This window comes from Pecten maximus, chromosome 13, assembly GCF_902652985.1.
Source record: "Pecten maximus chromosome 13, xPecMax1.1, whole genome shotgun sequence".
Lineage (NCBI taxonomy): Eukaryota > Metazoa > Mollusca > Bivalvia > Pectinida > Pectinidae > Pecten > Pecten maximus.
Genome location: NC_047027.1, coordinates 23,069,648 through 23,097,573, shown reverse-complemented (window position 1 = coordinate 23,097,573; position 27,926 = coordinate 23,069,648). Strand labels below are relative to the sequence as shown.

Genomic DNA, 27,926 nt, shown 5'->3' with positions numbered 1-27,926 from the left:
ATATGATATTCTTCACTAGTGAAAAATATCACTTTTATAGAATGAATAATTTTTGATATTTCACTGGTAAAAATGTAATAAATGTCGTTCTTTAGTGGTTACTATTCACTGTACATACTTTTCAACAAACGAAGTTTGCAGTAGTGCCTGCCCATTATTAATTCAAATGTATCCATGACTTTCAACCTATAATCTTTATTTTCAATAAGGATAATACGTTTGCTTACAATGTTGTTATATTAGATTGGAAAATGTAGGGAGAAATAATAAAAGAGAAATTTATCATAATGTAGCTTCTATCTTGTAAAAATGAACTTTTAATAAAGGTAATACTGATATTAGTATCAAGACCAATGTAATTACAACGCAAGACTCCAAGTTTATTAGCACAAACGATCCAATCATTAAATGGGATTATTATCTTACATATTACCTTTTTTACAGGGGATAACCAATGCTCGGGGATAAGCCCACATCCAAATGATGAAAATGTTCATTTCTAATGCAAAACGATCATTTTTTTTAATGAAAACGATTTTCTTAAAAAATAGACAATGCTTTTTTTGACATTTCAGCATTTGAAAAAACTGATGACCTTTAATGAAAATTATCCATCTTTCAGTGGGAAACGGTATATTTTCTTCTTGGGACTTGTCTTTGCCACAACCTACAAGCTATTTTCTTTTTGGAATTGGTCTCTTTCTTATGAAGTAATTGATTATTTATCTTATTTTGTCGTATAATTCATACTGAAAAGCATCCTGTATATACCCGTGTATATAATAATTGTCCATTTTTTTGGTCAATTTATCAATTTCATTAACGTTGCTGTTGTTCTCATGACGTCAAATGTCGTTTCTATTATTACGTATGCATTTTCAAAAAAAACTTTTTATCTTATTAGGATAATGTAAAAATAGTTCAAATTGATATTTCAGTCGATGTCATTTTTTATCGAAAAGAAAAAGAAAAATTCGAAAAATCTGAATTACATGTTTCAATATCACGTTAACTCATTAAAAACAACACATTTTACAAGGAAAATTCACTTGAAAGATAGTACAGTAATGATTTAAATAATCAGATTATGTCCAGCCATTGATTGATTAATACAACGACTGAGCTTAAAATAAACTGCAACGCATTGAAATATTTACATTGTAACAGCTTTGTAACAAACACTCATAAATATCATATCTTTTCAGACCGATATGCACATTAACATGTACAAAAATGTCAACAGTCAAAAATATATCTTTGTCTTTTTCTCTCTTTAAAATTGTAAAAAAAAATAAGAACTCTAGTACTACATGAGATGTTAATGCAAGCCATGAAAAATATATTTCTTAACCGATAATATTTCTTAACCGATAAATGTTTAATACTGCTTTAAGCGAGGACATAGCAACAACACTAACAAATTAAAGATATTTTGAATTTCAAAATAATTATTTTATATACATATCACACAGTAGGGACGGAATACACATTTAACTGAATGTATCGTAACGAAATAATCCACTGGATCAAAGTCAATTTTGTACAACCAAACAGGCGTTAGAATTAGGTACAAGTTACAACTGCTACCAGGTAAGAAAAACAGCCATATAACTCTTCTTCAATGGACAACCAAACCAAAATGACAACATCTTCCTGAATGGATAGCTAATCAGATGAAATAACATTTAGTAAGGTTAAGGTCAAGAGTTCCGTGATTGGACAGACAATCAGATGTAACGACCAATCAGGTAAAATTTGCAGATATGATAGCCAATCAGATAAGATGAATGATAAGGTCACGTTCCCGAACTTTTTCGCCAATAATATGAGACGACCAATCAGGAAAATTTCGAAGACTGGATAGCCAATCAGATGAGATCACAATCAGGCAAAGTTCCTGATGGGACAGTCAATCAGCCAATCAATGCGATGACCAATCGGGTTAGGTTCCTAGATTGGACAGTTATTACCCACAAATTGTTCAAAGACTAGAATGCAGGCTGTGTATACTTTTTATAAACTTGTTCACATTACTGGAATATGCCTGCTGAATATCACTAGCTTAGTATTATGCAATAAAAGACAAATATATGATATAATATAATTATCATATTTTTGGGTTACTGTCATTTATAAAACAGGAAAAATACTCTGAAAACCATAAACACTCAATAATAAAAAAAAACACTAAATTGATTTCTTATATTCTTCTGGATATCAATTAAGGATGCAAATTCCAGCAAAGATCGCTGAACAAATTCAACCTGACACAAATACATGCATTAACATGACAATAAAATTGTGAAAATAGTACAATGTTTGAAACCTGGTTTTTTAATTTACATGTAAAAGTGATGAATTTATGTATGGCGTGTGTGTAAGGATTGTTGTATTGTATTAAATCCCTCCATTGGAACAACATGTTTCATAGAAAGAGTCTGTGCTCCGTTTCTTATATTTGTGTTTTATTTTTAGTGACAAAACAAACTGTAACTGTGATAAATAGGTCACCACAAAAACAACCAATGCAACAGTAAAATTTGTTTGCTCGGTTTTCTCTTTTACAAAATTCCCGTGCATGAGAAACATATCCCTCAATTTATAGAATGAAGATAAGGCAGTCCTGGTATATCACAAGAAATTTGGCTCAGTTATTTCTTCAAATGCTCTATTCGGAAATTTTTCTGCAAATTATTCATCATTTTATAGCCAAATGGAAAATTCTTTAAAATAATTTCAAATGTTGTCCAGATAGTACAGCAGTGATATTCCTGATAAAAGAAATGAAAACCTAAAAGTAGTGTGATAGCTGTCGGAAATAAGTTGAATGCTTTACCCAGTTTCTATCCTATAAAAGCAATAATGTTATTTCATATAATATCCATCACTCTATTGATTCCTGGCACTGCCCCTAATGGACAGGTGACCGCTATGACAGGTTTGACTGTAATACCCATCATATCTGCATGTCTTTGCTTTATCCTCGCCACCAATTTCTCAAAGTAACACTTGAAACCTGTTTTTTTTTTTTTTGCAAATGTCTTTTCGTTTTTGTGAGTTATCTCCCTTCAGTTTTGGTTGTTGCTATCTTTTTTATAGAGTTATCTCCCTTTAGTTTTTGGCTGTGGTTGATACGATCTCCACCTGACTTCCTGGCATCAGCTCGTCAAAGAAAAACCTCAGCATGTTATGAGCCTGAAACATATAAATGGTTGAACACACTATATAATCATATCATGCAATCTCTTGTCATGCTCTACAGGGCAATTACTCTTCTCAATCAACAAATACTTAAATGTGTTACAGTTTATCATTTCATCATGACGTGTGCAAATGAATTTTGTTTGCTGTACGTATTGTGCAAATATTTCCAGAAAAAAAATTTGTGAACAAATTTTAAGCTGAAACAAGAGGCCCAATGGGACTTAACGGTCATCTAGCAAGTAATAAATGGGCATTTTTTTGGTGCGAGATCAGAAAGATGCAACAAGAGGCCAATGGGCCTGTATCGCTCTCCTGATTACCACTCTATTAAAAAATCAAAGTAGGCTAGGTTTATTCATGTCAATCAATTTTCTAGTCCTTCATTCCAGCAAATTATTGGCCTAATATCAGATAACAGAGTCTCATGGCTATCTAGAAATCATTGTTAAACATTTTTAGCCTATATGACCCATGTGACCTAGAATGTAGGTCAAGGTTATTCATTTGAACAAAGTAGGTTGCCCTTCGCCCGAGCATGCTACGGGCCCAATATCAAGTCCCTGGGACTCTTGGTAATTGAGAAGAAGTTGTTTAAAATGTTTAGCCTATTTGACCAATGTGGTCTTGAATGTAGGTCAATAGTAGCCCTTCTTCCCAGCATGCTACAAACCCAATATCAAGTCATTGGGTCTATTGGTTATTGAGAATAAGTCGTTTAAATATTTTAGCCTATTTGACCTCTGTGACCTTGAATGTAGGTCAAGGTCATTCATATGAACAATCTTGGTAGCCCTTGATACAAGGAAGCTGCATGCAAAATATCAGCACCCTCGCCCTTCTGGTTATCAAGAAGTCCTTTAATCAATAATTGAAAGTTTACGGACGGCGCACGGCAGACGACGATGCACAATGACTATAGGTCATCCTGACCCTTCAGGTCAGATGACATAAAAACTATGTTGACAGATGGTTTTATGAATAAGGTACATGCATACCCTGAACGGAAAGATACAGGAGAAAGATATAAAGCAAACACGTGTTGACCTTCGTTATAACCTGAAGCAAGGACACCGTTCCATATCTGTGATATTACCAGAAGAAGCCATACATTTCCTGTCCTACATTCTGACCCTTGGATGAAGTACCAAGAATACATTGTGATTGAATAGCAATTCTAATACAAAAAGAGAAGATGCAAGGCTTCCCATCACCTCATCATAGAACAGAGGTCAATAATCATCCGGTCCCAAGTCACAACATGAAACATAGCAACAAGATGTGATCACACACCCGCCCCACATGTCAGGGTCAATACACCTACAGAATGCAGTCATAATCATGTTTGTATAAAAGAATCATGTACCTTAATAGCACAGCCTTAGGTTAAGGCCTGACAAAACATATGTATAAGTCTAGCTACATGGGAACTACAAAACAGAATAATACCAACATAATAAAGAAACCATAATTAAAACACAAAACCAATCAAAACAGGGCAAAATATAAACAAAAATATATATTTGTATGAATTAACAAAGACTCTTGCGAAAGTGCAAGGCCATGTGCTCCAAGAGAGTAAGCATCTTGTGTTTCAATGACAATGCCCGCCAAAATAAGTCTACGTCAGGTTAAATGAAAACAGCTAAACACTCTATGGACAGTTACAGTAAAACACTGTATGAACAGTTACAGCTAAACACTATATGGACAGTAACAGCTAAACACTCTATGGACAGTAACAGCTAAACACTGTATGGACAGTAACAGCTAAACACTCTATGGACAGTTACAGCTAAACACTCTCTGGACAGTTACAGCTAAACACTCTCTGGACAGTTACAGCTAAACACTCTCTGGACAGTTACAGCTAAACACTCTACTGTCTAAACACTATGGACAGTTAGAGCTAAAAACTATGGACAGTTACAACTAAACACTATATGGACAGTTACAGTATAACACTCTATGGACAGTTACAGCTAAACACTCTATGGACAGTTACAGCTAAACACTATATGGACAGTTACAGCTAAACACTCTATGGACAGTTACAGCTTAACACTATGGACAGTTACAGCTTAACACTATGGACAGTTACAGCTTAAGACTATGGACAGTTACAGCTAAACACTCTATGGACAGTTACAGCTAAACATTCTATGGACAGTTACAGCTAAACACTGTATGGACAGTAACAGCTAAACACTGTATGGACAGTTACAGCTAAACACTCTATGGACAGTTACAGCTAAACACTCTATGGACAGTTACAGCTAAACACTCTATGGACAGTAACAGTTAAACACTCTGTGGACAATTACAGCTGAACACTGTATGGACACTTCCAGCTAAACACTGTTTGGACAGTTACAGCTGAACACTCTATGAACAGTTACAGCTAAACACTCTATGAACAGTTACAGCTAAACACTGTATGGACACTTCCAGCTAAACACTATGGACAGTTACAGCTAAACACTGTATGGACAGTTACAGTAAAACACTGTATGAACAGTTACAGCTAAACACTCTATGGACACTTCCAGCTAAACACTCTATAGACAATTACAGCTAAACACTATATGGACAGATACAGCTAAACACTCTATGGACAGTTACAGCTAAACACTCTATGGACAGTTACAATAAAACACTCTATAGACAGTTACAGCTAAACACTCTATGGACAATTACAGCTTAACACTCTATGGACAGTTACAGCTAAACACTCTATGGACAGTTACAGCTAAACACTCTATGGACAGTTACAGCTAAACACTCTATGGACAGTTACAGCTAAACACTCTATAAACAGTAACAGCTAAACACTCTATGGACAGTTACAGCTAAACACCCTATGGACAGTTACAGCTAAACACTCTCTGGACAGTAACAGCTAAACACTGTATGGACAGTTACAGTAAAACACTGTATGGACAGTTACAGCTAAACACTGTATGGACAGTTACAGCTTAACACTCTATGGACAGTTACAGCTAAACATCCTATGGACAGTTACAGCTAAACACTCTATGGACAGTTACAGCTAAACACTCTATGGAGAGTAACAGCTAAACACTCTATGGACAGTTACAGCTAAACACTATGGACAGTTACAGATTAACACTGTATGGACAATTACAGCTAAACACTGTATAAACAGTAACAGCGAAACACTCTATGGACAGTTACAGCGAAACACTCTATGGACAGTTACAGCTAAACACTATGGACAGTTACAGCTAAACACCCTATGGACAGTTACAGCTAAACACTCTCTGGACAGTAACAGCTAAACACTGTATGGACAGTTACAGTAAAACACTGTATGGACAGTTACAGCTAAACACTGTATGGACAGTTACAGCTTAACACTCTATGGACAGTTAAAGCTTAACACTCTATGGACAGTTACAGCTAAACACTGTATGGACAGTTACAGCTAAATAATCTATGGACAGTTACAGCTAAACACTCTATGGACAGTTACAGCTAAACATCCTATGGACAGTTACAGCTAAACACTCTATGGAGAGTAACAGCTAAACACTCTATGGACAGTTACAGCTAAACACTATGGACAGTTACAGATTAACACTGTATGGACAATTACAGCTAAACACTCTGTGGACAATTACAGCTAAACATTCTATGGACTGTACAGCTAAACACTCTATGGACAGTTACAGCTAAACACTCTATGGACAGTTACAGCTAAACACTCTATGGACAGTTAAAGCTTAACACTCTATGGACAGTTACAGGTAAACACTGTATGGACAATTACAGCTAAACACTCTATGGACAATTACAGCTAAACATTCTATGGACTGTACAGCTAAACACTCTATGGACAGTTACAGTTAAACACTGTATGGACAGTTACAGCTAAACACTATGGACTGTACAGCTAAACACTCTATGGACAGTAACAGCTAAACACTCTATGGACAGTTACAGCTAAACACTCTATAGACAGTAACAGTATAACAATCTATAGACAGTTACAGCTTAACACTCTATGGACAATTACAGTATATATGAATAGAAATGTACTATTTTATTGATTGACGCTACATGTATTGTCGAGAACAGTGGACACAGAAACACATTAAACAGAATAGATGCAACTGAATGTGGTTTTAAAAATCTTTTTCATAATCAGAAGATAGATTAAAAAATATCTACTGGTGTTTGGACAAATATATACTGTACTAGGTAAAATATTTGTTGTTCTGTATTGACTAGAACTAAATTGACAACAGACACTGACAGCGATACGCCTGAGTTGGCAGTGACACTATACAGACTGTTCAACTTGTCAATTTATCTGTGTTTATTCTATCATCTGTCATTAAAACAATTAATTTCCACAGCATTTCATTAATTTTATGTGCAGCTTTTAACATCTGTCAGATTTACATATTTTACCAGACCATAAAGTGGATTTGTACATTTTTTAAAACAAACTCTGGGTCAATGAAAGCATTTTTATATTTTTTCTCATTTTTTTCTGGAAATTAATTGCCCACAAATATAAAACACATTAATTATTTTGTAATCTATATAACAAAAAGCTATTATGAGTCAGCATAGGTATAGAACTTATGAATATTCAAATGAAATTGTCATGGAAATTCTATTTGTTTACCAATCAGATTATGACTCCAGCAACATCACACTTGTAATGAAACCCTTGCGCCAACAAGGCGGGAGGAATCGGCCTGCTATGGGGGCGAGTGGAATTAGAAGATTCCTGATCACATCTAGGTTTGTCTAAAACTCGGGCAGATGGCCCTGTTATGTCAGCCATAAGAGAAACTTCACACATTCCAACGAATCATTACCAATCCTGGTTTTGAGTTGGTTTTTTTATCATATCTATGGATTCCTGGTCATCATCGCTGGATTTTCCAATTTGCCAAATGTGTCGATAAATCATTTCTTTAGCATGCCGATTTCATTTCATGCATGCATGCTTGTGAAATGATTAAACCATTTGCTTTATATCAAGATTGCATTATTTCGCACATGTATAACATCAATTTTCTACAGAGTAATTTGACATTAATTACTGACTTGAATTCAATTCAACAATTTGTGTGTAATTGTATTTTCCAAGTTATGGTCTGATATTATACCCTTCCCTCCCTTTTAGTACTCAAATGGACTCTCTGACACCATAATAGACTAGTCCATCACATGATCAGTCACCTCATCAAATATTAACATTACTGAGGTGATTTCATATGAAAAATAATAGATTCTTCATTTTCTCATTTCAATACTGAAGAATATTGTGTTATAAAGTAGCATACACCCTTAATGTATAGCATTCAATTAAAATTTCATGATTGTGATTATTTTTTATATTGTTTAAGTTTCATCAAATGGCAATTATATCAAATAAAATATTTCTACACAAACAATGAGCATTGTCCATGTTGCAACACAATTTACTTATTTCAGAATCACAATAAAATATTTCTACTGTCTGCATGGTTAACATTGCAACAAGATAATGAGTCTTTTCAACAACATGAATTCCCAAGGTATTGTAAAATGAAATAAAAAAAAATACCTTAAAATATAATTTTTTTTTACTTTTGATTTTAGATAATTTCATTATCGAACTGAAAAATGATGCATCGGTGGAAATTAATTTTTGTCCAATCTAATTACGATAGTGCCTGCCTTCCTAACAAGGTATGCTATTATATCTCCCATCTCCCAACAGTCTCCTGTATTTCAATGCTATCTTTGTGACAGCTGTCAATCTTTTCCTATTTATCACTACCCTGACAGCAGACATACCTTTTTATATGAGACCTCCAATTACTTATTTTCTGACTTTTTTATTTATTTTTTTTTTAAATGCAAGTTTCCAGTTTCAATCAGAAAATTAAGTATCATGAACTTATATGTAAATACGTGATGGAACTGATGGACAAAAAAATTTCAACTGAAATTATCACATATTCATTACATTTACAACAGATCTACGATTGATCTGGACACCCTATGTCATTATATTGGTTTTAAGTAAGTTTGACTTTCCTTTTTAAATTGTATCATGTTCGAAAATTCAGCCTGATATGTTTAAATTGTCCTTTCTTAAAGATCTGTTTGCCATTAATATTGCCCCGATACGCGTCGTTTTGGGTCTTCTTGTAGTAGTTGGTGGCTACCTCACTGAAATACTTGAGTAGATAATGAAAGAAATAATTCTAGATTTAATCTCCTGTACAATATTTTAGTGTGTGGATATTATACTATACAGACATCAGGACAAGACTGTCTTGTGAGCTGCACCACACAATTAATTCAAAATTCTGTACACATTGCTGACATATTCCATCCCTAAACAGCACACATACAGAGAGAGACTTAATGATGAATTGCAGAAAAAAAAAAAAAATGAAAAAACTATTTTAAATTTTGGAAATCAATCCTAGATTCATCCCAATTCAGTATGATACAAGAGATGAGAGCAGGAAGATATAATATACAAATTTTCATTACAGAAAATTTAGGAAAACCAAATAATTCTGACCACTTGAATTCTATCAGCCATGACTTTTCTGTTATTTCCCTGTCAAGGAAAAAACTTTAATGGGAGGATTTATAGAAATTTTCTGTAAAAAATTTACTGTTAAAATTAACTAATCAGAATAATTCATAGTTTTTTAAAATCATTCTAAAATGTAGATCAATACACACAGAGCCAATATAACATTTTTTATATACAATTACATAGATAATTTCAAATTTATTTCAAGTGACAAGTAGAAACTCAACATTTTTACCCACTTTTTAAAGTTTAAGATCATTTTATATTCATTAAGACGAGGGGGTCTTGTATAACTTTTTAAAACTTATGAATTGACTTCTCTAGAATCTTTATATCAGAAATTTGTGATAAAAATACAATGAAATCTAGTTTGGTCATATGCAGCACTGATATATTATACACTGATGAATCAGTTCCTAAAAGTGAGCTTTATGATATACAATTCCTCTAAAATAGCTACATGCGTGCCAACTCACTACAGCCTGGCATTGGAGAAAACCCCAACACACCAGGGCTGACACATAAATTATCCTGACGATTGTTCCCTTCCCTCCTGAAATGGGAATGACAGAAAAATGTAGAATTTCCACAACAGACATTAATTGGTTTGTTACACAAACCAGAAATGAAATTAATTGGAATGCAGCAAAAATCTCCTTTACAAAGCCAGATATCAAAGAGCCGATATTGAACTAAGTGTGTGTTTTCACCGACTGTCTGGTTTATGACTATTTCTCACACACTGTACTTTCCTTCTTTCCCTTTTGAGGAATTAATGCTCGCTAATATGTAATCATCATTTCTTTTCTTTGTTATTTTTATAAACGACAGAAATGACTTTCCATGTCTTCCGTGTTTAAATACTTTGATCACTTCCAGACTAATACTATGATTGCAATCAGCCAGCATGTTACTTTGACATCCGACATCCATGACCTTGACATTTATTTTTACTTCAATTTCTCTAACTCCTCTTCCTGTGAGCTTCCATTTTACTCTCCAATAATTAAAGTTGCATAATGGATCTGAGTAGTGGTTATGTGTGGTTGTGGTTTATTGTTGTATGTGGTTGTGTATTGTTATGTGTGTGGTGGTTGTGTATTGTTATGTGTGTGGTGGTTGTGTATTGTTGTGTGTGTGGTGGTTGTGTATTGTTATGTGTGGTGGTGGTTGTGTATTGTTATGTGTGGTGTTGTGTATTGTTATGTTGTGGTGGTGGTTGTGTATTGTTTGTGTGTGTGGTGGTTGTGTATTGTTATGTGTAGTGGTTGTGTATTGTTATGTGTGGTGGTGGTTGTGTATTGTTGTGTGTGGTGGTTGTGTATTGTTATGTGTGGTGGTTGTGTATTGTTATGTGTGGTGGTGGTTGTGTATGTTATTTGTGGTGGTGGTTGTGTATTGTTGTATGTGGTGGTTGTGGTGTATTGTTGTGTGTGGTGGTGGTTGTGTATTGTTATGTGTGTGGTTGTGTATTGTTGTGTGGGTGGTTGTGTATTGTTATGTGTGGTGGTGGTTGTGTATTGTTATGTGTGTGGTGGTTGTGTATTGTTGTGTGGTGGTTGTGTATTGTTATGTGTGGTGGTGTGTATTGTTGTGTGGTGGTTGTGTATTGTTGTGTGGTGGTTGTGTATTGTTTCTGTGTGTTTTTGTGTATTGTTCTGTTGTGATGGTTTTTGTTTCGATTCTTTGTGTTGTTGTTGATTGTTAGCCGTTGTATTTGGTTGGTTGTGGTGTGTATTGTTCTGGTTTTTGTTTATATGTTTCTTTTTTTTTCGTGGTTGTGTATTTTCATTTTGGGTGTTGTGTTTTTATGTTTTGTGTTTTTGGTGTGTGTGGTTGTTGTGTAGTGGTATTTGTTTCTTGTTCTGGTGGGGTGGTTGTGTCTTGTTTGTAGTGGTGGATGGTGTGCTGTTGTGTCTGGGTGTTGTTGGTGTCTTGTTTATGGTTGGTTGTTGTTGTACTTGCTTGTGTGAGTGGGGTTTTGATCCTTGTTGTGTGGATGGTTGTGAATCTTGTTCTTTGTGTGGTGGCTTGTGGTCTTGATTTCTGTGTGGGTTGTGGTGGTCTTGTTGTGTGGTGGTTGTTTCTTGTTGTGTGGTTAAGATTGTGTCTTGTTGTGTGGTGGTTTGTTGGGGGGGGTTTGTGAAATTTTTTGTGTGGGGGTTTTGGGGTATTCCCTAGGGTTTTAATGGCTGTGAAATTGTTTTGGTGTGGGGGGGTTTTGTATTGTTGTTGTGGGGGGTTGTGTATTTTTAGTGTTTTGGTGGTTGTGTTTGGGTTGTTTTTGGTGGTTTTGTATTGTTATGTTGGGTGGTTTGTTTTTTTAATTGTTTTTGGTGGTTGTGTATTGTTTTTTGTGGTGGTTGTGTTTGTTTGGGGTGGGGGTGGTTGTGTTTTTTATTTGTGGGGGGTTTTGGGTTTGGGCCTTTGTATTGGTGGTTGGGGTGTAATTGTTGTTTTTTTGGTGGTGGTTTTGGTTTTTTTTGGTGTGTGGGGGTTTTGTGTCTTGTTTTTTTGGTGGTTTGTGTCTTTTTGGGTGTGGGGGTTGTGTTTTTTTCTTTTAGGGGTTGGGTTTTGTGTCCTTGGTTGTTTTTGGTGGTTGGGGTTTTCTTGTTGTGTTGGTGGGGGGTTTTGTGTTTTTTGTTCTGTGTGTGGGGTTTGTGTTGGTTTTTTGGTGGTGGTTGGTTTCTTGTTTGTGTTGGTTGTGTTTGGGTTTCTGGGTTTTGGTCGGGGTTTGTGTCTGTTTTGTGTGGGGGGGTTTTGCCCTCTTTGTGTTTGGTGGGTTGGGGTGTGTTGTTTTTGTGGGGGTTTGTGTCTTGTTCTGGGGTGTGGGGGGTTTTGTGCCCTTTTTTTTGTGGGGGGGGTTGGGTTGGCCCTTTTTTGTTCTTTTTTGGGTTTTTTGTTTTGGGTTTGTGTGGTGGTTGTGTCTTGTTGTTTTTTTTGGTTGTGTCTTGTTCTGCCCTGGGTGGTTGTGTCTTGTTCTTTTGGGGTTGGTGGTTGTGCCCTTTTTTGTGCCCTGGGGGTTTGGGGCCCCTTGTTGGGGTTTTTGGGTTTGTCTTGTTTGTGGGTGGTTGTGTCTTGTTTGTGTGTGGGGGGTTTGGTTGTCTTGTTGTTGGTGGTTTTTGTTTTGTTTTCTGTTGTTGGTGGTTTGGTCTTGTTCTGGGGGTTTTGGGTTGGGTTTTGTGTCTTGTTGTGGGTTTGGTTGTGCCCTTTGTTGTTTTGGTGGGGTTGGGGGTCTTTTTTCGGTTGGTGGGGGTTGGCCCTTGTTGTTTGGTTTGGGTTTTTTTGTCTTTTTCTTGTGGGGGGTTTTGTGGTCTTTTTCTGTGTGGTGGGGGTTTTGTCTTTTTTGGGGTGGGGGTTTGTGCCTTCTGTTGGGGTGGTGGTTTGTGTCTTTTTGTGGGGGTTTTTGTGCCCTTGTTCTGGGGGGTGGTTGTGTCTTTTTCCTGTGTGGGGGGTTTGTTCTTTTTCTGTCTGTGGTGGTTGTTCTTTTTTGTGTGGGGGGTTGGTTTGTTATTGGTGTTTTTGGGGGTTTTTTGGGGTCTTTTTTGTTTTTGGGTGTCTTGTTTTTTGGGGGTGGTTTTTTCTTGTTTTGGGGGGGGGTTGTTTCTTGTTGGGGTTTTTTGGGGGTGGTTGTGTCTTGTTGTGTGGTGGTTGTTTTCTTTTTTCTGTTGGTTGGGGTTGTTTCTTGTTCTGTGGGGGTTTGTGTCTTGTTTTTTGTGGGGGTTTGGGTGCCCTGGTTTGTGGTGTGGGGGTTGGTTTTTTTTGTGGGGGTTTGGGCTGTTTGTTGTGTGGTGGTTGTGCCCTTGGGTTTGTGTGGTTTGGGTTTTTCCCTTTTTTTGGGGCGGGTTTTGGTGTTTGTTTTTGGGGTTTTGGTGGTTTTAGTTTGTTTTTTGGTTTTGCCTTGTTTCCTTTGGGGGTGGTTGTGTTTTTTATGTTTGGTGGTTGTGTTTGTTTTTGTGTTTGGTTTTTTTCCAAATTTTCCCCGGTTTTAAACCCAAAACCCCCAAAAAATAAAACCTAAAATTAAAAAACCCCCTCCCCCTCAAATCTAGGTTCCATCACCCCCAAACCCCACAGTCCCCATCTCCCTCTTCCCTCTATTTTCCCCCCATCTACCCTCTCAATCTACAATCCCCATCTACCCTCTCAATCTACAGTCCCTATCTACCCTCTCAATCTACAGTCCCCATCTACCCTCTCAATCTACAGTTTCCCCATCTACCCTCTAAATCTACAGTCTCCCTATCTATCCTCTCAATCTACAGTGCCCATCTACCCCCTCAATCTACAGTCCCCATCTACCCTCTCAATCTACAGTTTCCCCATCTACCCTCTCAATCTACAGTCTCCCCATCTACCCTCTCAATCTACAGTGCCCATCTACCCTCTCAATCTACAGTGCCCATCTACCCTCTCAATCTACAGTTTCCCCATCTACCCTCTCAATCTACAGTGCCCATCTACCCTCTCAATCTACAGTGCCCATCTACCCTCTCAATCTACAGTGCCCATCTACCCTCTCGATCTACAGTCACCATCTACTCTCTCAATCTACAGTCTCCCCATCTACCCTCTCAATCTACAGTCCACATCTACCCTCTCAATATACAGTCCACATCTACCCTCGCAATCTACAGTCCCCATCTACCCTCTCAATCTACAGTCCCCATCTACCCTCGCAATCTACAGTCCCATCTACCCTCTCAATCTACAGTTTCCCCATCTACCCTCTCAATCTACAGTCTCCATCTTCTACCCTCTCAATCTACAGTCCCCATCTACCCTCTCAATCTACAGTCTCCATCTACCCTCTCAATCTACAGTCCCCATCTACCCTCTCAATCTACAGTCCCCATCTACCCTCTCAATCTAGTCCCCATCTACCCTTTCAATCTACAGTCCACATCTACCCTCTCAATCTACAGTCTCCCCATCTACCCTCTAAATCTACAGTCCCCATCTACCCTCTCAATCTACAGTCCCCATCTACCCTCTCAATCTACAGTCCCCATCTACCCTCTAAATCTACAGTCTCCATCTACCCTCTAAATCTACAGTCCCCATCTACCCTCTAAATCTACAGTCTCCATCTACCCTCTAAAATCTACAGTCCCCATCTACCCTCTCAATCTACAGTCCCCATCTACCCTCTCAATCTACAGTCCCCATCTACCCTCTCAATCTACAGTCCCCATCTACCCTCTAAATCTACAGTCCCCATCTACCCTCTCAATCTACAGTCCCCATCTACCCTCTAAATCTACAGTCCCCATCTACCCTCTCAATCTACAGTCTCCATCTACCCTCTAAATCTACAGTCCCCATCTACCGTCTCAATCTAGTCCCCATCTACCCTCTCAATCTACAGTTTCCCCATCTACCGTCTCAATCTACAGTCCCCATCTACCCTCTCAATCTACAGTCCCCATCTACCCTCTCAATCTACAGTCTCCATCTACCCTCTCAATCTACAGTCCCCATCTACCCTCTCAATCTACAGTCTCCATCTACCCTCTCAATCTACAGTCCCCATCTACCCTCTCAATCTACAGTCCCCATCTACCCTCTCAATCTACAGTCCCCATCTACCCTCTCAATCTACAGTCCCCATCTACTCTCTCAAAGACTACAGTCCCCATCTACCCTCTTAATCTACAGTCTCCCCATCTACCCTCTCAATCTACAGTCCCCATCTACCCTCTCAATCTACAGTCCCCATCTACCCTCTAAATCTACAGTCCCCATCTACCCTCTCAATCTACAGTCCCCATCTACCCTCTTAATCTACAGTTTCCCCATCTACCCTCTCAATCTACAGTGCCCATCTACCCTCTCAATCTAAAGTTTCCTCATCTACCCTCTCAATCTACAGTCCCCATCTACCCTCTCAATCTACAGTCCCCATCTACCCTCTAAATCTACAGTCCCCATCTACCCTCTCAATCTACAGTCCCCATCTACCCTCTCAATCTACAGTCCCCATCTACCCTCTCAATCTACAGTCCCCATCTACTCTCTCAAGACTACAGTCCCCATCTACCCTCTTAATCTACAGTCTCCCTATCTATCCTCTCAATCTACAGTGCCCATCTACCCCCTCAATCTACAGTGCCCATCTACCCTCTCAATCTACAGTTTCCCCATCTACCCTCTCAATCTACAGTCTCCCCATCTACCCTCTCAATCTACAGTGCCCATCTACCCTCTCAATCTACAGTGCCCATCTACCCTCTCAATCTACAGTTTCCCCATCTACCCTCTCAATCTACAGTGCCCATCTACCCTCTCAATCTACAGTGCCCATCTACCCTCTCAATCTACAGTGCCCATCTACCCTCTCAATCTACAGTCACCATCTACTCTCTCAATCTACAGTCTCCCCATCTACCCTCTCAATCTACAGTCCACATCTACCCTCTCAATATACAGTCCACATCTACCCTCGCAATCTACAGTCCCCATCTACCCTCTCAATCTACAGTCCCCATCTACCCTCGCAATCTACAGTCCCATCTACCCTCTCAATCTACAGTTTCCCCATCTACCCTCTCAATCTACAGTCTCCATCTTCTACCCTCTCAATCTACAGTCCCCATCTACCCTCTCAATCTACAGTCTCCATCTACCCTCTCAATCTACAGTCCCCATCTACCCTCTCAATCTACAGTCCCCATCTACCCTCTCAATCTAGTCCCCATCTACCCTTTCAATCTACAGTCCACATCTACCCTCTCAATCTACAGTCTCCCCATCTACCCTCTAAATCTACAGTCCCCATCTACCCTCTCAATCTACAGTCCCCATCTACCCTCTCAATCTACAGTCCCCATCTACCCTCTAAATCTACAGTCTCCATCTACCCTCTAAATCTACAGTCCCCATCTACCCTCTAAATCTACAGTCTCCATCTACCCTCTAAATCTACAGTCCCCATCTACCCTCTCAATCTACAGTCCCCATCTACCCTCTCAATCTACAGTCCCCATCTACCCTCTCAATCTACAGTCCCCATCTACCCTCTAAATCTACAGTCCCCATCTACCCTCTCAATCTACAGTCCCCATCTACCCTCTAAATCTACAGTCCCCATCTACCCTCTCAATCTACAGTCTCCATCTACCCTCTAAATCTACAGTCCCCATCTACCGTCTCAATCTAGTCCCCATCTACCCTCTCAATCTACAGTTTCCCCATCTACCGTCTCAATCTACAGTCCCCATCTACCCTCTCAATCTACAGTCCCCATCTACCCTCTCAATCTACAGTCTCCATCTACCCTCTCAATCTACAGTCCCCATCTACCCTCTCAATCTACAGTCTCCATCTACCCTCTCAATCTACAGTCCCCATCTACCCTCTCAATCTACAGTCCCCATCTACCCTCTCAATCTACAGTCCCCATCTACCCTCTCAATCTACAGTCCCCATCTACTCTCTCAAAGACTACAGTCCCCATCTACCCTCTTAATCTACAGTCTCCCCATCTACCCTCTCAATCTACAGTCCCCATCTACCCTCTCAATCTACAGTCCCCATCTACCCTCTAAATCTACAGTCCCCATCTACCCTCTCAATCTACAGTCCCCATCTACCCTCTTAATCTACAGTTTCCCCATCTACCCTCTCAATCTACAGTGCCCATCTACCCTCTCAATCTAAAGTTTCCTCATCTACCCTCTCAATCTACAGTCCCCATCTACCCTCTCAATCTACAGTCCCCATCTACCCTCTAAATCTACAGTCCCCATCTACCCTCTCAATCTACAGTCCCCATCTACCCTCTCAATCTACAGTCCCCATCTACCCTCTCAATCTACAGTCCCCATCTACTCTCTCAAGACTACAGTCCCCATCTACCCTCTTAATCTACAGTCTCCCCATCTACCCTCTCAATCTACAGTCCCCATCTACCCTCACAAACTACAGTCCCCATCTACCCTCTAAATCTACAGTCCCCATCTACCCTCTCAATCTACAGTCCCCATCTACCCTCTTAATCTACAGTCCCCATCTACCTTCTCAATCTACAGTGCCCATCTACCCTCTCAATCTAAAGTTTCCTCATCTACCCTCTCAATCTACAGTCCCCATCTACCCTCTAAATCTACAGTCCCCATCTACCCTCTCAATATACAGTCTCCATCTACCCTCTCAATCTACAGTCCCCATCTACCCTCTCAATCTACAGTCTCCATCTACTCTCTCAATCTACAGTCCCCATCTACCCTCTAAATCTACAGTCCCCATCTACCCTCTCAATCTACAGTTCCCATCTACCCTCTCAATCTACAGTCCCCATCTACCCTCTCAATCTACAGTCCACATCTACCCTCTCAATCTACAGTCCCCATCTACCCTCTCAATCTACAGTCTCCATCTACCCTCTAAATCTTCAGTCCCCATCTACCCTCTCAATCTAGTCCCCATCTACCCTTTCAATCTACAGTCCACATCTACCCTTTCAATCTACAGTCTCCCAATCTACCCTCTCAATCTACAGTCCCCATCTACCCTCTCAATCTACAGTTTCCCCATCTATCCTCTAAATCTACAGTCCCAATCTACCCTCTCAATCTACAGTCCCCATCTACCCTCTCAATCTACAGTCCCCATCTACCCTCTCAATCTACAGTCCCCATCTACCCTCTCAATCTACGGTCCCCATCTACCCTCTCAATCTACAGTCCCCATCTACCCTCTCAATCCACAGTCTCCCCATCTACCCTCTCAATCTACAGTCCCCATCTACCCTCTCAATCTACAGTTTCCCCATCTATCCTCTAAATCTTCAGTCCCAATCTACCCTCTCAATCTACAGTCCCCATCTACCCTCTCAATCTACAGTCCCCATCTACCCTCTCAATCTACAGTCCCCATCTACCCTCTCAATATACAGTCTCTATCTACCCCCTCAATCTACAGTCACCATCTACCCTCTCAATCTACAGTCCCCATCTACTCTCTCCATCTACCCTCTCAATCTACAGTCCCCATCTACCCTCTCAATCTACTATCCCCATCTACCCTCTCAATCTACAGTCCACATCTACCCTCTCAATCTACAGTTTCCCCATCTACCCTCTAACTATTTGCAGTTAACCAACAGCACTGATCTGTTACACAGAAAAAGAGTCAAATTCACACTTTGATAATTCAGCACTAAAGTACATTGTTCCATGAGTTGGTCAGAGAGATTGGGAATATCTAGATCACAGCAACATCACAACATCCATGTGACGGTAATAAATCTATTCTTCTTGGTCAAATGTCAAACAAATTTCATCACAACGTGAATTACTTCACACACAAAGCGAGAAACATCGATAGAATTATCGCAACACAGATCTTAGAAAACTCAACGGCTTGCTCCAAAGATTAAAGTCGCTGAAATCACATATATCAGGGAGCCTGAACACGGGCCCACTGGCTATTCAACAAAGGATGTAGTGCCATCAACCAGTACGGTAATAAACAATTTTTCATCACTGATCTGGGGCTTGAATTTGGCAGTAATTTGCCTTGAAAAATAATGGGTTCACAAACACACAAGTAGATTTAACCCTAATAGTGACTGTACAACATCCTTTTACTAACCAGCAATGATTGTTTGATAAAAGTAATCATTCAAACTTGACAATGGCCTTTATTCTTTGCTATTTGTTATATTGGTAGATGGTTTTAACAACCAGTTTCAACAATAAACCAATCATACTGTTGCTAATTTAACACATTTTTCTTTGCAGACTAATACAATACCTTTTTTTCTAATCAGGATTTTTTTCCTTTCTCTACCAAGTCTCAAACACAGGCAATTGGGATTGGGAATAAACTGAGCAGAAAGCCAAATCAACAAGCAACTCCTGGTAGCCATGTTTTTTGTTTGCAAAACAATCTAAATTTAGATAACAACAACTTGAAATCCCCTATTCCTTACAACCCTTAAAAGCAGTCCAATATGTTAAGATACAAAAACACATTATATCTACAGGTTATTCTTTGTCATAAAAAACACCATAACCCTAAAAGGTCTAATCACACTTTAATTTAAAAGCAATCTGGAATGTTACATCTATCGTGTATATACATGATATGATATGATATGATATGGTAAGTTCATCTAGTGGTATTGGAAACTCACCCACCCCAAAACTTCCCACCACCCTATAAGCAGTTTGATATATATGGAAACCTTTAGCAGTTCATCCCATAACCAGAACCATATATAACCTATCATTCTGTCCAAGAAGATTCATGACTGAATTTTCTCTATATTTTTTGCAATGCCCAAAGAGATGCCATTATGTATCTTATGAAACACAAACATACAATAATGTACACTGTTTAAATCTCTATGGACATAAAAATAATGATTTCTGTCCTTCGTATCAAAATGAAATATTCTTATTTCCAGGTCTGTTTGTAAAATATCTTATTTCCTGGGCCAGGACTTGGGAGCTACTGAAAGATTGGAGTGCCCAGAGATTTCCGGGAGCCTCCAACTGTCAGTCAAGAAAGAAATTCTTTTTCAAATAGGACAAACAAAAACGAGATGTGGACTGGGGTCTTGAGTGTGAATATCGGACAAATCGGATATTGCGCCTGAAAGACATTACAACACGTATTTTGTTTCAAGGTTTTATGTTTACATAGTAAACAAAGTATTAATCGCCGAGGTAACCAACAGCAATGAATCGTGAGGTTCCACAATGGAAGCCGAAGAATTTCTCTTGCAATGTTGATTTAGTATTTTACAAACATGGCCACACAAATTGTATAATTATGTACAGATATCAATCTACTCTATTTTACATGATTATGTGCACTTTACAAACACCAAGGACAGGTAAAATACTCCGGTATCCATTTAAGTGATATCCAGTTTCTTATAGAGAGCCGCCCATTTATTGTACAGCTGAACCACTCTGTATTGGAAGATTGCTGGTTACTGCATTAAATCCATCAATTCAGGTAGAATTTCAAAACCATTTGTTTCCATTTGGAATTAAATTCTCATTTATATCCTCATATCCCTATTTCAGTATTGAGCATACCATCCACCATAGGTCATTATTGCTCATTAAAATCTCTACATTTTTTAATAAATGTCTAACACCTACCTTTGTAATGAAAGTTCGTAAATGCATTACATATGAAGAGAAGTTATATCTATATCAAATATAATCATTAATTAATAAAACCATTTTATTTGTGCAGGCTTTAATAAGAGGGAAGATTATTTTAAATTGGGTGAGATATGTTATGACATGATAAGTCTATAGGGATGAGCTATACTATGAGATATTATTTAATAGAATCAGGCCTTTATGATAAGTTTATAGGGATGGCTACATTACTAGATATTATTTAATAGAATCAGGCCTTTATGATAAGTTTGTAGGGACAAGCTATATTATGATATTATTTAATAGAATCAGGCCTAATAGACATGATTACTTTATTGAAATGACTAATTATTAAATGAGATTATTTTAAAGGATTGGACCTAATAAGACATGATTATTTTATAGGGATGGCTATATTACTAGAGATTATTTTATACGGATGGCTATATTACTAGATATTATTTCATAGGGATGGCTACATTACTATATATTATTTTATAGGAATGGCTATATTACTAGATATTATTTTATAGGGATGGCTACATTACTAGATATTATTTTATAGGGATGGCTACATTACTAGATATTATTTTATAGGGATGGCTACATTACTAGATATTATTTTATAGGGATGGCTACATTACTAGATATTATTAAATAGGGATGGCTATATTACTATATATTATTTTATAGGGATGGCTACATTACTAGATATTATTTTATAGGGATGGCTACATTACTAGATATTATTTTATAGGGATGGCTACATTACTAGATATTATTAAATAGGGATGGCTATATTACTATATATTATTTTATAGGGATGGCTACATTACTATATATTATTTTATAGGGATGGCTACATTACTAGATATTATTCAATAGGGATGGCTATATTACTATATATTATTTTATAGGGATGGCTACATTACTACAGTGGACCCGCGATAATCCGGACGCTGATAGTCCGGAAAACTCGCAGTCCGGACGGAATAGCACGGGAACGGATTTCCGTAATGTTATTTGTACTCACCAGTCCGGAAATTCGGTTTCCGATTCCGGAAGCCCATTTTGGGAACGGAAAGTACTTTTCATTAGTAAATTTCCCCCGATAATCCGGACGATTTTTTCACCACGAGGAGAGAAAAATGTCGGGCAAGTCACCCGTGTCGACAGCTGTACAGACTATCGCTTGACACTGTGCGTAGTCATAGCGACCGCTGCCAGGTCATAGCCCCGGGTGTTTACCTGTGTTACAAATGTAGCTCTGTTTTTATAACGGTACGTTGCTTTTCTTTACGATCGACCTAAATGCTACAGTATTAAAGGGTTTTATAGTGTAGACTGGTCTTGCTTTTATCAACTTGACGTACAATATCTATTATAGTTATTTTACATAGTGCTATTTCGTAGTTAGCAATAATTAATTCACTAACATACAGTATGTGATACGATACTTAATCAATCACAAATGCATGTAATAAATTTATTTATTAACACCGTTACGTGTAATGACGACTCATTGAAAGATGCATGTTATTTACGTAAAAAAACGTACATTGTACATAGTGGGTCTTTCATTTCAGGTATTTAACGTATGTACTTTCTACTCGTTTGTGAACCTCTGGGACGTAACCCATGTGTGTTGTTTGTAGGTCACATATGCCCGCTATAAATAAAACAACTTTCACTTCACATGTTCTTTTAAAAACATTGTTTATTTTTTAGTTTCTACAAAATAAAAGAAAACAGGAATCATATCAAGAACATAAGTATATTTATTTTTTAAAAAGACTGACAATTAGACGTGTTTATGAAACGTCCCGTATTGTATAGAGTCAAGGGAGATAACTCTTACACAACAATTTTTTTTGACCTGGTAGACGAAATTCGGTAGTCCGGAAAACTCGTAATCCGGACGGTTTGGGCTGGGAACGAAGGTGTTCGGATTATCGAGGGTCCACTGTATATATTATTTTATAGGGATGGCTACATTACTAGATATTATTCAATAGGGATGGCTATATTACTATATATTATTTTATAGGGATGGCTACATTACTAGATATTATTTTATAGGGATGGCTACATTACTAGATATTATTTTATAGGGATGGCTACATTACTACATATTATTTTATAGAGATGGCTATATAACTATATACAGTGGAACTTCGTTAACTCGAACTCGGATAACTCGAATACCCCGCTTAACTCGAAGTACCTTGCCGGTCCCGGCCGAATTCTCTCTTTATCTTAGTAAAAAAAAACTCAGAAAATTCGAATTCGGATAACTCGAAAAACTCGGATAATACGAAGTAAAAATTTGGTCCCAACAATAAAAATCCTACTTGAAATGTTCGAATAACTCGAAGTATAATTTCCGTCGATCGGTGGCAAACGCGGACATTTTTTAAGAGCTAAATTCCGTTTGTAATACTGAACATATCGGCACTACTAACCTACATGCTATTATAAGTGTTTCATAAATTCATAAAAGAAATTGTCGGTTGAATCTTATAACAACAAGTCTTGGTGATAAAAAGTACTGCTTTACTTACATCAGGTAATTTCCCAAGGCGGTCTCCGATATCAGTACACACGATAGTCAACAACTCATCTACCCGTTCGCTCAAGCGGAACTAATCTCTGACACACCGGTAGGTGTAGAAATGACACAGTCACCGGCGCCTATTAAATCTTTAAACTGCTGAAACAATAGCGTAATTACTGCCGAGGTGTTCAGAGTACAATTGTAACGGTCAGTGCTGTCTATTAAATCAGATAAAACGCCAACTCAGTTACAGTAACATTTTATACGCACATGCGCAGCCCAACTTCCGGTTCTAATACACATGGAAATGGCGTGGTTATCAATAAAAAGTAAGTAGGCCGATCAAACAGTATTTTATATATGTCCAATAAAAGGTAATGGTTCTGTTACGTTTTGTATGCAATCTGTGTTAAACTTAAACGGTTATTTGTTTTGACATTAATAACTTGTTATTTTGTCGAATTCCGTTTTATCGTTTACCTTTTGCAAACATGACTTGCACATCAGATCGTTATTGAAGTGACTAAGTGAAAGAAACTTTATCGTGACTGTATATCGGCAAAACTACACCAAATTACAAGTGACATAACAAAACATTACATATATATTTACATGTATTGACCAGTCTTCACACTAAACTGATGAGCGACAGAGCGAAGTTATAATGATTATATAATGTTGACAAATATTGACCAAACTTTTCACCAAAAACGATAACTCGCTTAATTCGAACACTCGGATAACTCGAAGTTTTTTCGTGGTCCTGTCGATTTCGAGTTAACGAAGTTCCACTGTATTATTTTATAGGGATGGCTATATTACTAGATATTATTTTATAGGGATGGCTATATTACTAGATATTATTTTATAGGGATGGCTACATTACTAGATATTATTTTATAGGGATGGCTATATTACTAGATATTATTTTATAGGGATGGCTACATTACTAGATATTATTTTATAGGGATGGCTACATCACTAGATATTATTTTATAGGGATGGCTACATCACTAGATATTATTTTATAGGGATGGCTACATCACTAGATATTATTTTATAGGGATGGCTATATTACTAGAGATTATTTTATAGGGATGGCTACATTACTAGATATTATTTTATAGGGATGGCTATATTACTATATATTATTTCATAGGGATGGCTATATAACTGGAGATTATTATATAGGATCAGACCTAACAAGATATGATCATTTTTATACGGAAGTTTATATTACGAATGATTTGATAGGATCAGTCCTAACAAGACATATCATTTTTGTTGGGATGGCTATATCATGAGGGATTGTTTAATAGGATCAGGCCTAACAAGACATGGTCATTTCATAAGGATGGCTATATTACGAGGGATTATTTTACAGATTGTTGGGCTATAAAAAGAAAGGTCATCTCAATGAATGTTATTTCATAGTGGGACAGGGCTGAAATATTTTAGAGAAAAGATTATTTTAATTGGGGTCTGTAATAAACAGGTCATTTTATAGGGGTCAGTTATATACAGATTATCTTATAAGGGTCTATCATAAGAGAGTTTATGTCATAAAGGTGTACCGTACTATAAAAAAAAGTTTTCTTATAAGTTTATATTCTTCACTAAGGACAGACATAACACATAATCAGCAAGCTATGATCTTATTTTTGTACATTACAAGAAAGTCTTGGAATGTTAAGAATGTTTTCCTCCTGACAAGATTTTTTAAAACAAGCTACATAAAAAAAATACTTCAATAGAGCACAAGGCTTGAAGATATGAATCACAAAAACTATATTTCATGTCGAAACCATAGCGAGGAATGGAGAGTTCTAACTGATCCTAAATCATAAAACTCCATCAAGTCAAATTTGTTTGTACGGAGTGCTGTGTGGGATAGTAAGATACTAAATCATTGTTATTTATTACTGTTTCACCACAACCTGACACCAAATCATAATAGAGTTCTGCAGCTTGGGGACAAGTTATCTCCCCTTGCTCATAACTTGTATGCCCCTTTAAATTTCCTCCTCCAGGGTCTAAAGAAATACATCTTTGTGATGTTACTCGTTACAAAATCATTTCTCTAATAACATCCAAGAGTCAATTCTCCTTATATATTGATCTTTGAGTTCTTAAAGTATCTCAGTGTGGAGATTATGACAATTCAAACTCAACTTTTTTAGTTAACACATGTATTACATGCATCAAATACAATCACAAATAGCTGCATTTAAAATACATTTAAATCATTCACAAAAACATACCATTTTTTAATTTAATTTTTTTTTTATCAAAATTCATTTCAAATTCATTATCAAATATCTGCCATTTTATCACTTCTACAAATATTTTCGTCATTCAACATTAAAAAAGAATATCAAATTATCATTATTTTTAAATAACTTATATAATTAATAAATGGCAGGTCATTAAGAGGATACGAAATAACTTGCTTGCAAAAAAATTGTAGCCATTTTTAGAGATACATGAACTAAATGTAGCCATTTTTAGAGACACAGGTACTAAATGTAGCCATTTTTAAAGATACAGTTACAAATTTAGCCATTTTTAAGGATACAGGAACTAAATGTAGCCATTTTTAGGGATACAGGTACTAATTGTAGCCATTTCTAGAGATACAATTACTAATTGTAGCCATTTTTAGAGATACAATTACTAATTGTAGCCATTTTTAGAGATACAGGCACTAGTTGTAGCCATTTTTAGAGATACAGGAACTAATTGTAGCCATTTTTAGAGATACAGGAACTAATTGTAGCCATTTTTAGAGATACAGGTACTAATTGTAGCCATTTTTAGAGATACAGGAACTAATTGTAGCCATTTTTAGAGACAGAGATACAGGTATAAAGTGTAGCCATATATAAATTATCTTAACATTGTAATTAGATACAAATGTCTTAACGGACGTAATTAACCAGACAAAGACATGTCTCGATCCTTGTGGTATTTTACAGAAAACATGTCTGATTAAGTTTTTAGAGATAGTGTAACCAATAACGATATTAATAATCCTGCTTCTACGATATGTAATACTCCAAATGTGCTTGATAGTTCTCATACAAACTGTCCTTTCCTTGATTTCCTTGACTTAGGAAGAAACAACTATATTATGTAACAGTAGCACATCTTGTTTACATAATATTATCTTCATGTAATTATAACCAAGAACTTTGTCTTCAAGATGCAACAAATTGTAACTTTACTAAGTATGCAAACCCAAAATATGCACACTTTTAAGAGAAATATCTCGTCTAACAAAACCAATAATAGGAAATTTTATTAATTTCGAAAATACTGTCCAAAAATTAAAGCTGTCTATTGAGTCTTTCATTGACAAGAACACTGTTCAATAAAACAGCAAATGACAAAACATCATACACTTCAATATCCAGCAATAAGGGATTTTTCTAGAAAAGACTATAACTGCAAAGGATAGTGATTTTTCAGGACATTGTTCCATAAAACTGTACTGGACATTATTATTAATATGGGTTGGGTTTCAATAAAATCTTATGAATATTTAACTCATATACCTTACCCCATAAATAGTGTGGACATATTAAAAATATCCCATGAGGGAAAACACTGGTTTTACTAGCTATAGGTGTACACAAAGTCGAGTCAATGCTCCATGTATCTTTTGTACCTCGACAGCATGCATGATAAAAATGCACATTATTCCAATTTTCCAATATATGTATAGGTAAATGTTATTTCAAAGGAAAACACCATTTTACCAATAACACTGGTTATTTTCACAACAGTGGAAATCACTGGATTTTTTTTTTCATACAGGAAAAAAATTAAGTATACAAAGGGAAATAACTCTCTCAACATAACATGTTAAATGTTTTTTAAACATGATCGAATGTCTCCTTATTAGCTATTCATTAATGGGCCTTTTTTCGTTTTTCCAGTTAGACCATTTGGGCTGGTGTTGTTCACTTATGAAAAAAAGACAGATCTGTTTATTTCATATTGTTTTCAGACGAGCCTTGACAAAGGCTTCCAAGGCCTGTATTAACATTTGTAGGTCCTTCAAGATATATGTTTGAAATATCACATTTAAAAACAGACGAACCGGTTTGTCCTCATGAATGAACAGGCCCATGGATACACTAAATTTTTACAAGGAAACACACTTTAAGTGCTATGGCACATGATATGTAAATGGGATTGAAATGTGTAATATATATATATTACGTTGATATGTTCGAGGATTTGAAATACAAACTCTTATGTAGCTACTAAGCCTTAATAACTGGTAAACAAGCATGTCCCCTAGCGGCGCCTGTTAAAATTGTAACAGTGACCTTGACCTTGACCCAAAAACCCTGAAACTCGAACGTCTCTGAGATATTATGGTCCTTTATCATTGTGTGAAGTTTGATAAAAAACCATCGAGGAATGAAGCGGCTAGAGAGCTGAGAAACTTTGACATTACATATGTATA

At 37.1% G+C, this 27,926-nt stretch overlaps 1 protein-coding gene across 2 annotated transcripts in view; it reads right to left on the bottom strand.

The window, feature by feature from the left end:
* Positions 1–367: 367 nt before the first annotated feature.
* LOC117340288 overlaps positions 368–27,926 on the bottom strand; it is a 69,319-nt gene continuing 41,760 nt past the window's right edge. For both annotated transcript variants that reach the window (XM_033902054.1, XM_033902055.1), the window contains exon 28: positions 368–3,195. In XM_033902054.1, the coding sequence (XP_033757945.1) occupies positions 3,112–3,195 (84 nt within the window). In that variant the 3' untranslated portion in view covers positions 368–3,111. The remainder of the gene's footprint in view (positions 3,196–27,926) is intronic.